This window comes from Symsagittifera roscoffensis, chromosome 3, assembly GCF_963678635.1.
Source record: "Symsagittifera roscoffensis chromosome 3, txSymRosc1.1, whole genome shotgun sequence".
NCBI lineage: Eukaryota > Metazoa > Xenacoelomorpha > Acoela > Convolutidae > Symsagittifera > Symsagittifera roscoffensis.
This window is the reverse complement of record NC_087064.1, coordinates 80,883,420-80,896,167: the sequence shown is the minus strand read 5'-3', so window position 1 is coordinate 80,896,167 and position 12,748 is coordinate 80,883,420. Positions and strand designations below refer to the sequence as shown.

General features: G+C 37.2%; 1 protein-coding gene across 3 annotated transcripts in view; it reads left to right on the top strand.

Annotated features, from left to right (window-relative positions):
- Nucleotides 1-11,024, top strand: part of LOC134841143 (uncharacterized) — a 112,121-nt gene extending 101,097 nt beyond the window's left edge. For all 3 annotated transcript variants that reach the window (XM_063856941.1, XM_063856939.1, XM_063856940.1), the window contains 12 exons: nucleotides 1,024-1,165; nucleotides 1,503-1,624; nucleotides 1,878-2,091; nucleotides 2,323-2,453; nucleotides 3,045-3,230; nucleotides 3,553-3,756; nucleotides 4,113-4,661; nucleotides 5,374-5,474; nucleotides 5,964-6,195; nucleotides 7,039-7,257; nucleotides 9,582-9,808; nucleotides 10,268-11,024. In XM_063856941.1, the coding sequence (XP_063713011.1) occupies nucleotides 1,024-1,165; nucleotides 1,503-1,624; nucleotides 1,878-2,091; nucleotides 2,323-2,453; nucleotides 3,045-3,230; nucleotides 3,553-3,756; nucleotides 4,113-4,661; nucleotides 5,374-5,474; nucleotides 5,964-6,195; nucleotides 7,039-7,257; nucleotides 9,582-9,808; nucleotides 10,268-10,324 (2,384 nt within the window). In that variant the 3' untranslated portion in view covers nucleotides 10,325-11,024. The remainder of the gene's footprint in view (nucleotides 1-1,023; nucleotides 1,166-1,502; nucleotides 1,625-1,877; nucleotides 2,092-2,322; nucleotides 2,454-3,044; nucleotides 3,231-3,552; nucleotides 3,757-4,112; nucleotides 4,662-5,373; nucleotides 5,475-5,963; nucleotides 6,196-7,038; nucleotides 7,258-9,581; nucleotides 9,809-10,267) is intronic.
- Nucleotides 11,025-12,748: the final 1,724 nt, after the last annotated feature.

Sequence of the window (12,748 nt, the reverse complement as noted above, 5' to 3'; positions counted from 1 at the left end):
CTTCATCAAGGTTCGATAACTGCAATCTTTTTTAGGTGTCGTAGTTTCGACTTTCGAAGAAAGTGACCTATTATTTGTCCTGTGCACAAATTTAGAAAGATATTTCACCTGTGATCTTTTTTCGTCAAAGTTATGGGGGTTTAAAGATTGCCATTTTGGCCGATTTGTGACCATTTTGCGCGCGATATATTATTTCGTGCTATTGAATGTAAGAGATATTTAAGCCGTCTTGGAAGTGGATTCAATTTTGTTCTTTTGTGGATGTGGATTCTCTTGGTCTGTTTAATGCTCTGCGATATGCGAAATATATATCATTTTGTACGTAATATATCGTGTGGGGGATGATTTTCGACAAAAAAAAACCTGAAAAAAATTTCTATTTTTTTTTTAAAAAAATTTCATCATTTTTTGAAAGCGAACACTGCTCCATAGACCTTATAAAGCAATCGGAATTTTCAGGGATTTGGCCTGATACGAGCAGTCTTTTTAAAAGTCATAAGCATAGTGAATTTTATTATATAGCTCTTTGTGATTTTTTTTGTTCAGGAAAATGTTTTAAAATTTGTTCTGGCTGAAGTTTGATTTTTTCGCGGTTGGACTTTCGATTTTTTTGAGGTCCATTTCATTACCTCTGTTAAAAAGAAAGCAAATTCAGCTGTCAAAAATCAAAACTGTAAAGGTCACGAAAAACGTGATTGAGAGCTAATTGCGAAAATGGATAATAATTTACAGATTTCCTACCGGAATAAATAATTTATCTATTTGTCCAGTTTTCTCAAATTGGGTTAATTTTTAGCAAAAAAGTGTCGATCGTAAATTGTTCTGGAAGCGCATCGAGCCTTATGGGCATATATTGTTTCTTTGAAATTCCAAAGTTAATTTAAAAAAAAGTTGTTTTTCTGTTTCTTTGCATTCAGGGCTCTTAACAAACTGTATGTCGCCCATGTTTTTGTTTGTGACCAAGTTTTGCATCTTAGTAAAAAGCATGGTAAGATATGAAGTTAAAATGTTCCCCCTTTTCAGATATCGACGAGTGTGTATTGCAACCATGTGGTCCCCCACCTGTCTCGTGCACCAACACCCCCGGCAGCTACAAGTGCGACTGCGGCTTCAACCTCAAGTTCGACGGAACCACCTGCGTCCCAGTCAACAACTGCCAGGCCAAGTAATAACAATACGAACAAGTCACCTAGTTGCTGCGCAAGTTGCGCAGAATGTTACGTATATCGAGGCACAGTATTTGATGCAAAATTTTGGAGAAAAAAATCAACAGAAAATTTTTTCTATAATTTTAAAAACTTTTTTGCTGTTTTCTTGGGTAGTAAGAGAGGTTGAAATTCATCTTCAGAATTTGTGTATCTTTTTTTCCAGCAATAATTATTGTTTTCAAAAAGGGAGACATGCGTCTCATTCTGGAAAACATCATAAGAATTTCTTCTTTTTTTCTTGCGTGTTTTATCAGAAGTGATTACACATTTGTAGTTTAACTGATAACATTGCAGATGGCACTCCAAGTATGACCATGACTGTCCCTTCATGTCCAAGTGCAGGGACACTGACGAGGGCTATGAGTGCGACTGTCTCGATGGATTCCAGAGAACGACAGAAGACGGCCCGTGTGATGGTGTGTGTCAATTTTTATATCATAAGAAATCAGTTTCTACCTTGTTCAGAAATCGCATAATCTTTCTATTTTCAATTATTTTATTATGTGCTGTTATCAGTAAAAACCATTGACGCTTGTGAAATAATCTATTTTGAACGACTTAAAATCCAAAATGAAAGAGATAATTGACGTTGGCGAAAATTAACTGCAATTTTTTTTTTGAAATTTTTTTATTGATTGAACCGTGGAAACATATACTGTTCCTTTGCAGACATCGACGAATGTGCTGACAACTCTACATGTGACGGAGAAATCTGTGCTAATTTGTACGGCGGCTTCGTGTGCTACTGTCCCGCTGGGTTCTTCCGGAACCTGGCCGGCGAGTGTGAAGATCTGGATGAGTGTGAGCTGAAGGGATTCTGTGTGGGTTCTGGAAGCACTTGTGAGAACACTGATGGCTCATTCGAATGCACGTGTGCATCTGGGTTGGTATATTTGGCTTATCAGATTTTTAAAAAATCTACACAAATCGTGCAATATGAATTTAAATCAAATGCAGCTTGCGAAGAGAAAAAAACTGAGAGACCATAAAACACTCCAGGTTTGGGTGGTTTTCCGTAAGTTAAATTTTTTATGTTTAGTTTTTAAAAGTTAAGTTTTCGTTTAACTTTTCAATCTTATGCCTTCGTTTTTTGGTATTCATTTTTCTTTCTCAGATTCTCCCGGGAGCTGAAGGACGAGAGTGTGGTTTGTGTGGACAGTGACGAGTGTGAGGAGGGCACGGTAGACCCCTGTGCAGACATAGAGGGCAGTGTCTGTGTAAACCTGCAAGTAGACGACAATCTCAGTAAGCAGAAAAGTTCAAAATCAGCACATTGTCATTATTCTTGAAAAAAAAACACAAAACTCATTCCGAATTAATGTTATTGGCGTAATCTTATCAACGAACCCTCAAACTCCTCAAATCTTCTCGCAAATTTGGCGTAAAATTTCGACTCGGGCTGTCACGAGACAGAAACTCCAACTTTTTGTATTCAAGCAACGAAATGATCTTTTTTATCTCTCTTTCTACCGTTTTTGTTGCAATTACTTCGGACGATTGACAAGTGATTAATGAACTGGTTTCAAAGGAGCTATCCGGATTAAAACTTGGCAACTTTTGCTTCATTTAATTCTCTTTAAAATGATATTCTTGTTAACCATTTAGCTTTATCAACCGCACAAAACTTTCATTTTAAAGCTGGAAAATTTTTATTTACAAAAACGAAGATCTTCGTAACTGCTTCATGTAACAATAAAAACCAATGTATATGAGAATTTTTTTCTTCATTAATTTTTTTTGTAAAACTATATCGAAGAAGCGCTTCGCTCTATCTACCTCTGAAAAGTAATACCGATTAACTTGAAGCTGTTTAAGTTGTTATGTCATTTTGTTCAGTCCGCTACTCTGACGCGGAAAAAATGGAGGTGAGCTTTGTGTCGACCAGCCCTCAGCCTGTGGGTGTCGAGAGCAACTTCGTGATTGAGTACTGGAGAACTAACTTGGAGGAGACCCTGTTTGCCACCTTCGATCTAGGCGAGACAAAGTTCGTCAAGTCTGTTCACGTGTTGCAGCAGAGGAACAGTGAGTGTGTTTTGTCATAGAAGAGAGGTTATAAGTCCCTGAAGGGAGTTTATGAAAGTTTATCAGTTTTAAGTAGGTGGTTGACCGTCTGTCTAGTCTTAGTTTTTTTTTTCCATTTTGAGCGAAATTTAGAGGTCATTTTTTTCAACAATGCTCTGTGTCGATCAAAACTGAAGGTTCATTCTGTTCAAGTGGTTTGCGTGACCCAAAATATTGAGATCAAATTTCATCTCAAGGTTTCGATTGTTAAAAAGGAAGTTTTTTTACGGTTAGTTGCAATAAATTTTTTTGACTTTTTGTTAAAGTTGGCATCTTATTATAGACTACGGCAACTACGCCACTCATGGCTTCGCTGAAGTGTGTGGTCCAACAGGGAAGTGTGCACCGTGCATGGGTGAGTTCACGGATAGTGACTCATACACGACTGTGCACTGTCACCACGTGGGAAACACTATCAGAATAGGACAGGAGAACAGAAACATGCTGCTCTACGTGGGACCAGGAGGGGTCAAGGTCACCGCATCTGGTAAGATTAACGCCGCAAATAAAAGTGAACAGACTATCTGATTGGAAAAAGCACATTTAATGAGCCCTATATTTCGAAATGGTTTCTCAAGATTTAGAGGAAAGAACTAAAACAAAAATTCAAAAAGTATTTGATTGATTGTGACGCAAGTAATGATTTAGTTTCTGGCTATATTTGTGAGTTTTCGCTGAAATAATTGTAACCATATATCTTGTTTAAATAAAATAAATTTCACTGAAATCACTTTTTGGGAATTTAAGGCACATCAATTTGACTTAACGTTTAGTGTGACAATGTGATTTGTCTGACGCTGAAACTTCGTTTTGAAAGCTTAAGATCTATTTGTTACGTTTTAGATGTGACAACAGACGGGTATGACTGCCGATGTGAGTCCGGATTCGAGAAGAAACGAGATCCGGCTACCGGCAAAGTCAAGTGTGTCGACGTAGATGAATGCAAAAACCCGCTCGCCTGCGACTCCAACGCCGAGTGCACGAATACCGAAGGCACTTATACATGCACATGTAACACAGGATACTTCGGAAATGGACTCCTATGCGAGCCTCTTTGCGGACCCTTGACTTGTGGACCTTACAAAACATGTGAGATCTCGGCCGACAACAAACCCGAGTGCAAGTGCCGAGTGCCCAGTAACCTTCAAAAGGGAAACAAAGGTGTGACGCTTATGTGTGGTACAGATGGTAAGGAGTATACATCGGCAACTCAAATGATCAGTGCTAACTGCCCGTTGGATATAAAAGTGGAGGTCGACTATGTTGGACCTTGTAAGGAGGATTGTGAGTCTATCGAATGTCTGGGAGGAAGCAAGTGTATCGAAGACCCGGTTCACGGAAGACCAACTTGCAAGTGTGACAAGAAATGCAATGAAACCATCTACGAGCCAGGTCAGTTTAAAACTTCAACCATCTCAGAAAGCGGATTTTCTGAACTTTCCTCTCCTCCCACTTTTTGAAGGAGGGATCGTTGCGAGCTACAATATTGGTATATGCTTAACCGTTGTGTTACTTGAAGTTAATTACTTACCATATGGAGGCGAGGGTTGGTAGTTAACAAAGTCCGAAAACGAATTTAAATTTTGGACATTAAAAATTGAAATCGGAGCAAACGACAGCAATATTTAAGCTTCAGGAATTTCAAATGAGCGATCTAACAGTTTGTAGTTTTTCAGGACGTCCAGGTAAAATTGATATATTATTTTTATTTTGCTAAATTTTTCATTGGCTTTTGCTCATCAGCTTAGATTGAACCAAAAGCTTCAATTTTACTTTTGAAAAATATTTCATCGCTTGCTTGCTTGCTTTAATTCAATCACTTGCTTAAATCAATTCCGCTTTTTCGATAGCTTTATTTTGAAGCTACATTAAAACTTTTCTCTGTTGAAGATAGCCCTGTCAAAAAAAGGGTCAACCTTTGTTGTCATTGCGCTTCGCATAGTATCTATTCGTATTTCATCAACCAACTTTTGAGCTTCAATTGCAAAAAAACTGGGCTGCAAAGTTCTGAAACTTGACCCTTGAAAAATATACAGCATTTGCTTGTCACTAGCTCTCATATCTGCAATCGCCTGTAGTTTAACGTACTCGGTTGAATTTTCAGTATGTGGCAGTGATGGCATGACATACCCTAGTGAGTGTGTTTTGGACCGGACCATCTGTGCTCTAAAACACAACACTTCATCAGATGACTCACTCAAAAAGGTACTCATGGCAATCAGTTAACTTCTTCCTAAACATCATAGCACATTGACGTCAATTTGCAGCATTCATCTGCTCAGAGGAAAAGACCTAATGATGGTCCTAATATCCTTCCCTATTTGTTATGCGACAACTCGAAATAACAGACCACTCCGCGACAAGAGACAACTTTCTATGATTTTTTTAAATTTCCCTACATTGAAAACATGCATCTGAGGAACAGTGATGCATGTTTTTAATGTTTCGTGATGCATTTTCTCATATCACTTGGCCTTATTCGTTTTGTTACATCTAGTTTTTTCTTCAGTTTTCGAATTTTTCCGACAAGTTTTTTTTTTCATTTTTGTGTTTTTTTTTCGATTGTATCGCAAGTGGTTCGAAACTCCGCTTCGCCTCTTTGTAATAATCTACTTTACTAAAAAATTTTGAAACTTCCAATTATTGGTTATTTTTGTTGCCTTGATCTGCGAGTTGATTGATGATTGTGTTCAGGTGTCGGAGGGCGTATGTCCAGAAGACTGTGTCATGTCCCCGTGGTCCGAGTGGGGAAGATGTAGGGCGTTCACTATGGCCCAGATAAGCGAGAGTGAGATCGACTGTGGAGTGGGGAAGAGTGTGCGAACTAGGAGCATCAAGCAGCAGCCGAACGAGAATGGCAAACAGTGTCCCTCTCTGAATGAGAATGTGGAAGAGAAGTACTGCTACCTCGCACCATGCAATGACGGTCAGTTTTCCTCTCTCCCACGACTAAACCCTTCAATTGAAACTATTCACTGTCTCAAAGTATAATTAGTAGCAAAAAGTTCGGACAGACAAAAATAATTAAAAAGAGCAAATGACCTTTTTCAGACCATTTTTTTCATGCAAACGCTAATTTTTCAGACAGAAAGTTTGTCTCAATGTCACCCAAAAATTCAAATTTGCATGCAAAAATTGCTCAACATTGGCAGATTGCTCTTTTTAATTATTTTTGTCTGTCCGAACTTTTGCAACTCTATAAACGCTCTTTTTCTGTATATTATAATTAGTGCCAAAAAAGTTGGAACAGACAGATAGAATCCAAAAGAACAGTATGCCAACTTTGAGCAATTTTTGCATGCTAATTTGAACTTTTAGGTGACCTTGAAGCATTCTTTGTGTCTGAAAATTTCACTTTTGCATGTAAAAGTTTTCTGAAAAGGTCATTAGCTCTTTTTAATCAGTTTTGTCTGCTCCTATGTCAATTAGTCTATTAAAACCGTAACTTTTCTCAATGATATTAACATTTAATCAAATACACGGAAACCAGTATCAAACTAAACCCCAAAGCAACATCATTTCTTGTTTTTCCTAACTTACGCGATAAACGTTTTATGTAATTAGAAAGGCCCTTTTGTGTTATTCATGCAGGTTTTTTCAGCTCTGAAAGTTGCCAAAAACTTATACCCCGGAAAAGTGCCGTTTTTGAACCTTAATTGGAAGTTGTAGACCGAGAATTAATTTGATTTTTTTCTTATGCAACAATCATTTGAGTGTGTGAACAATCATTTGTTCAATCGACAATCAATTGTTTGTGCCGATATTTCAGACCCGTGCAAGAACATGACGTGCAGTGGAGCTGACCAGGAGTACCAGGTGTGCAGGAGTGCCATGTGCAGGTGTCCCGAGTGCAAGTTCGTCCCTGTCTCTCCTGTCTGTGGGGATGCAGGCACCACCTTCTCCTCCGAGTGTGAACTGAGGAAGAAGGCGTGTGAGAAGACAGTTAATGACACTGCTGTCCAGTACGATGGCAAATGCGACGACTCCAGTAAGTTTACTAACAGTAGATATCACTTAAAAAAAAGTGAGGTCAGCGGTTTGATCCTTGCTTATTTTTTGTTCACACAAGCGAAGCGTAGTATATTATTACGAAGAATTTTTTTTCTAACCTAAGTAGCAAACAAAAGGGCTCATATGGTGGCACTTTTGGTATATTTCAATTTGATCATTATTAAGCCCACTTAAGCGTAGGCAATTTAATAGCATATTTTTTGGCTTTGTTTTTGGCTAGTGTTAGGTCCTGCTTGTATAAGATGTGTTATTTTTTTGCGATTCTTTGAAAAATTTTTGCTTTTCTTGCAGAATTTTCAAATTTTCTCAAAAACTACTGCACTGTTTTTCAAAAAAAAAACAATGACCAAACTGGCTGCTTTTTTATCTGCCTGTATATTTTGCTAGTATCTTTTGATTTTACCACACGTTCTACGGCCTTCGAAAATTTTAATAGGGGGTTTTTGATCTATTTATTTTGATTTTTTTCAAATACTAAGTGCGCAAATCTGAGATGAAGGTTTAAATCGAAAAAACAGATCATGGAGATCTCCCATTCTAAAGCGGTTTTTTCTTAATTCAGTAGAAAAACGTTATTGCCTTAAGCAAGCCCATTTTTTGACATTTCGGTTAATTTGTAAAACTGTTCTCAAATCCTGCCAAATCGGAGACTAAGGGTTTAACCGAAATAAAAAAACACAGTTATGTGAATCTTTCTTGCGCAAGCGGCTATGCCTTTCGTTTTGGATAAAACAAATATGGCCTTATAAAATGTCCAATTTATGTAATTTTTTTGAATTTTTTTTTCAAAAACTAACCTGCTGATTCTGAGGTTGTGGCTAATTCTTTCAAACTAATATGGTGCTTAAATGTTCTCTGAGTAATCTGTTTTTTTTTTTGAAATTTAACCGTTTTTTTCTAGAACTTTCATAATTTTTCCCGAAAACTCTTAGCTAAATCTGATATTAAGGGTCAATCTTAATACCAGGTTATAAAAATTTTCCCTGCATAAAAGACAATTCCCATGCTTTAATACAGAAAAGTTTGTGGATTTAGGTAAAGGTCAAATTTTAATTGTTTTTCATCATTCTTTGGATTATTTTTTCGCATTTTCGAAAACTACTCAGCCAAATCTGAGAAAAACAATTCAATTGAAAGAGTGACTGATAGTTTTTCCTTAAATAAGCAGCTAATCTCCTACTTAAGCAAAAAAATTACTAAGTTTTGCGTACAATCCATTTTATGAAATTTTGAAAATTACGCATTTCCGTATCAGTACAATGAATTAATAAAAACGGTAAGACAGGTACATCCAGCATTAGCTGGGCCACTAGTTTACTTTCAAGTTACCGTGGCGCAGATGCGAGCGAGGAGGTGAGTGACGCTCCTAATCAGCAGGTCGGAGATTCAAATCCGGAACAATGAATTAGTTTTTGTTTTTTTTTGCTCAAAATTTTTTGCTGCTTTATTGGTGGCTAGCGTTATTAAAATTACAAGCGGCTGTGATACTATTAGTCTCAAAATTGATAATCAGTTTTTTTTTCTCAAGCTTATTTAAATTTTTTTCCTTTTTTCACTTTGTTTTGCCTGTTTAGAGCTCTTTTTTGCATTTTCCTCGCTGGTGTCTGCGAAGCGCAGCTTCGCCTCTGCGTTAAAATTTTTTTTTCTAAATTTTCAGGGCTTAGTGCACCCAGGGGCGGATTTGGGGGGGGGGGGGAGGCGGACGCCCCTTCCCCCTCAGGGATTCGACACCCTGCCGACCCAAAGGGTCCCCCCTTTGTACTTTTTTGAGATATTCTTTTTTGGTGACGGACCCTAAAAATTTTCTAAAGGCGCCTTTGGCGCCAATACATACTAATTTTGAAGGGGGAGCGCGCGCCGAAAAATCGCGATTTTTGGTGAAACATTTTCCAAAAAGTGCCTAAAAACGCCTTTATTGGCCTGTTTTTTCAAAATTTTGCGGCGCAGAAATTGTGGCCAAAACAGGGTCTTTGTAGTGCTTTGGGAGAGCTCAGAAAGTCAATTTGGTCGACCTAAAAAAAAGGTCGACAAAATTTTCAAAATTTTTTTGGAAATCCCCCCCCCCCCCCGAGAAAATCTTAGATCCGCCCCTGAGTGCACCATTAACAAAATAATGACAATAAAAAATTCTCACTAAAAATAAAAACAAATTGAAACGTATGAAATTTGATGAAATTTTTCTGTTCGAGCGAATTTTGTAATTTGAATTCATTTTTTAGCGTCCGCCGCTTTGTTTTATAGAAAACAACATGTAGATACAATTTATCAATATTTTTGACAAATGTTTTTTGTATTCTGTAGCTAACGTGCAGGCTGACCCTGTGGAGTGTTCACTGGTGAGCAAGACAGTGACTGAGCGTGGACCGAATGGGAGAGGCACTCGAGTGTACAAGGGCAGGGAGTGCAAGGGGGGCTGTCTGAATCTGAACCACTGCTGCAAACCACTGCAGTCGTTCAACAGGACAGTGGACACTCTGGACACCTTGTTTGTACCTGGCCAGGGCGCAATCACTCGCCCATCGGAAGTGGTAAGTCAGAAGCCAAATGTAATGATCTAATAGTGTTCAATGATTTGTCTAGGGATTCCTCACAGGTTTCATTTCAAAATTCCAACACAGATTTTGCGTATTACACTGAAAACGCCATCGCTGCATTCGGTGTTTATCAAAAACTACCGATCTTTGCGTGATCTCAATTATGTTTAATAATGGTTTCAATAGCTTTTTTTTTAAATCCATTTCTATTCAGTTCAATGCGAATAGAAAAATTTGAAGAAATATGAACTAAATCAATGAAATAGCATAAATGAGCAAATTACAATTAAGTTTCAGTTGTTTTATGGTTTCAGGTTAAGGAAGCAAGGAGGGTGTTATTTCCCCCAGTTTACCTCTGCCGCAGTTTATTCATGAAAATATATCTTTTCCAAAAACTTTCATTGAACATATATCATTTTTCGGAAAGGTTTTTTTAAAAGTGTATTTTTTCAGATGGTGGAGCTACCAACAGCTTGTGGGTGTACAAAAGAGGAAAACACCGCAGACTAATGCAATTCTAACTTCAAAGAAGAATCACCCACAATAGAAGAAAAAAAATTAACTCAAAGCGTCTCAAACTATGTTCAGCATTTCTCTTTGATGTCTCACCAAATATCCGACGACTTGAAATTACCCAAAGTTTTTAATTCTCAGGGTTAAAATAGTCATCTTTAAGTGGTTTAGTGCTTTATAAACGGACAATAGTCAACTTTGTTCGGAGAAGGAAACTCAAAAAAAAGTTAGTTGAAAACAAAAACAGGAAAAAATTCTTGTCAATTTTTTTTAGACTTTCTTTGAACGGAGTTGACGCCAATGATGTTTCGAGCAACCAAGCTACAGCGCATGACGATATTTGAAGCTTTAAATTGATCGAAATAGCGAAACAATGTCTTGATTCTTGCTTTGTTCAAAAACCTGTTTAACCCCAGTTAACTCACTTCAACCGATAAATAACCTCAATTGCTCTGCTGATGACGTTCTTGTTGTCTAAAACATGAACTGACGGTGCTGTTGTCAGTTGATTTATTTTTCAATGAAGTATTTTTATACTGCAGTGTGGAATGACGCATCCTTTGTTTATGCAATCCATTATGTAATCGGATTACACAACCAGGAGGCCGAAAGGTCGCTGCAAAATTGGCGTAGGAAAACTCTATCTTTAAAACCATATCTCATCATATTCTAAATTAAAATTTATTTTGAAGAAAGACGGTTTTTCATCGACCATTTAAGCTCAAAATTTAAAATGAGTAGTGGTAATGCGTTTTTTGGCCAATCTCCATTTCTTAGTGTTTTCTCAAAACTGTGAAGACTTGATGAACGAAATCGACTTGGAGAATGAAATCACCTTTTAATGTTGTAGAAAAATGTATAAAATTGGTCCCAGATATTTTTGAGGAATCGTGAAAATGGATCTTCAAAAAACTTTTTTGTATAAAACTGATGTGTTCCCGAACTGTTTTTGTTTTTGCATTTTGATTAGCTTCTTCAATTATTTTCGTAGATGCGATTTAATTAACAATTGTTATCACTTTATTTCACTTTTTGTTTTCAGTCGTATAAATTAGTGCCACCTTCTCTAAAGTGCCAAATTAAGTCTGTGTAGCTAGTATTTGTAAATAACAGCCTCTATTTAAGTGGCTGATATTTGGATGACAGCATGCTAAGGCATAAGACTCAAAGTTGTTGCTAGTCGATGGCATAAGTTCGATTACCGTAGGGAATAGGTTTTTTGTTTTTCCGTATGTCAGTTTATTACATTATCCAAGCTTGGGGATAGTACTGAAATAGTACAACTAATCTTGTTTTTCGAACTTAAGTCGTAAAAATTGGTGTCATTTTTGGGACACCTTTGCGGTATTTAGTAGCATGTGCTTTGACTGCATGTTTTGGTTTTCCTACAAGCTATAATAATTTTTTGTGCTCCCTATTATTGTTCCGGCTTTTAAATTTTTTTTTTGGTATGCAATAACTTATGCGATTAAAAAGCGTTAACCAACTGGAGTATAGTTTTTTTTTGGGTGAACTTTTTCAATTTTTCCAGGAAACAGCGTAAATATTTATTGCGTGAAAAAATTGAAAACTTTAACAGGCGCAGTGGCGCGACTGTTGATCTTGACGTGAGCCAACCTCACCGTTATCGTTACATTTGTGTCGCACCATCTCTTCCAGGATATTTATCCCTTATAAGTCCAATCGGCTAAACACCTGGCAGTGTTTGGTCTTTGTGTACCTGCACTATGTCTCAAATTTTCAGTGGTGTTTTTTTTCATTTTGGGGCGTTTCATAAGTGAAGACAGCTTCTCCTTCTTTAATTACTGTTATGGGTGGTTTATACCCTGCTGAACTTTGGTCCAATCACTGTTGTTCAGTGGCATGCTGTCGATGAAAACTTTTAGTAGAATTTGGTTGAATGGCCGACAATCATTAGCAATTGATTTCTTTTCATCGGTTTGTCATTTTCTGGCGGATTGTCTTTAAAAATTGTCAAGGGTCTGAAATACAGTATAGTTTCGTTTTAAAGTTAGACGTTTCTGAAAACTATTAAAAGTAAGTTTCCGTTGTTCATTAAAAATGAGGATTGGTCTATTGTAAATCTGAAGCGAGGGTTCTCAAATGCCAACAAAATGATGGGCTAATGGTTGATTAAAAATCTATCGAATGTGTTGTTGTACCTTGAATTAGTAAGCTCTAGCATCAATCATTTTAAAGGGTCTTGTTTTTTTCTTAGGAGGCTCCACAAAACGTTTTTTCGTTGCCTCTGGTAAGTGTTTTGGGGATTTCTCGTCTAGCTGTAAACCGAATTATTACCTTGATCAAAAAATCTAAGGTCAGATTGGACAGTTTGTGACAGTGTTTTCTCTAGCTGCTTGATAGATAGAAGAAACCTTTTTATTTTCCCATTTCTGTTTTATTTTTGATGCAGAATGGGCC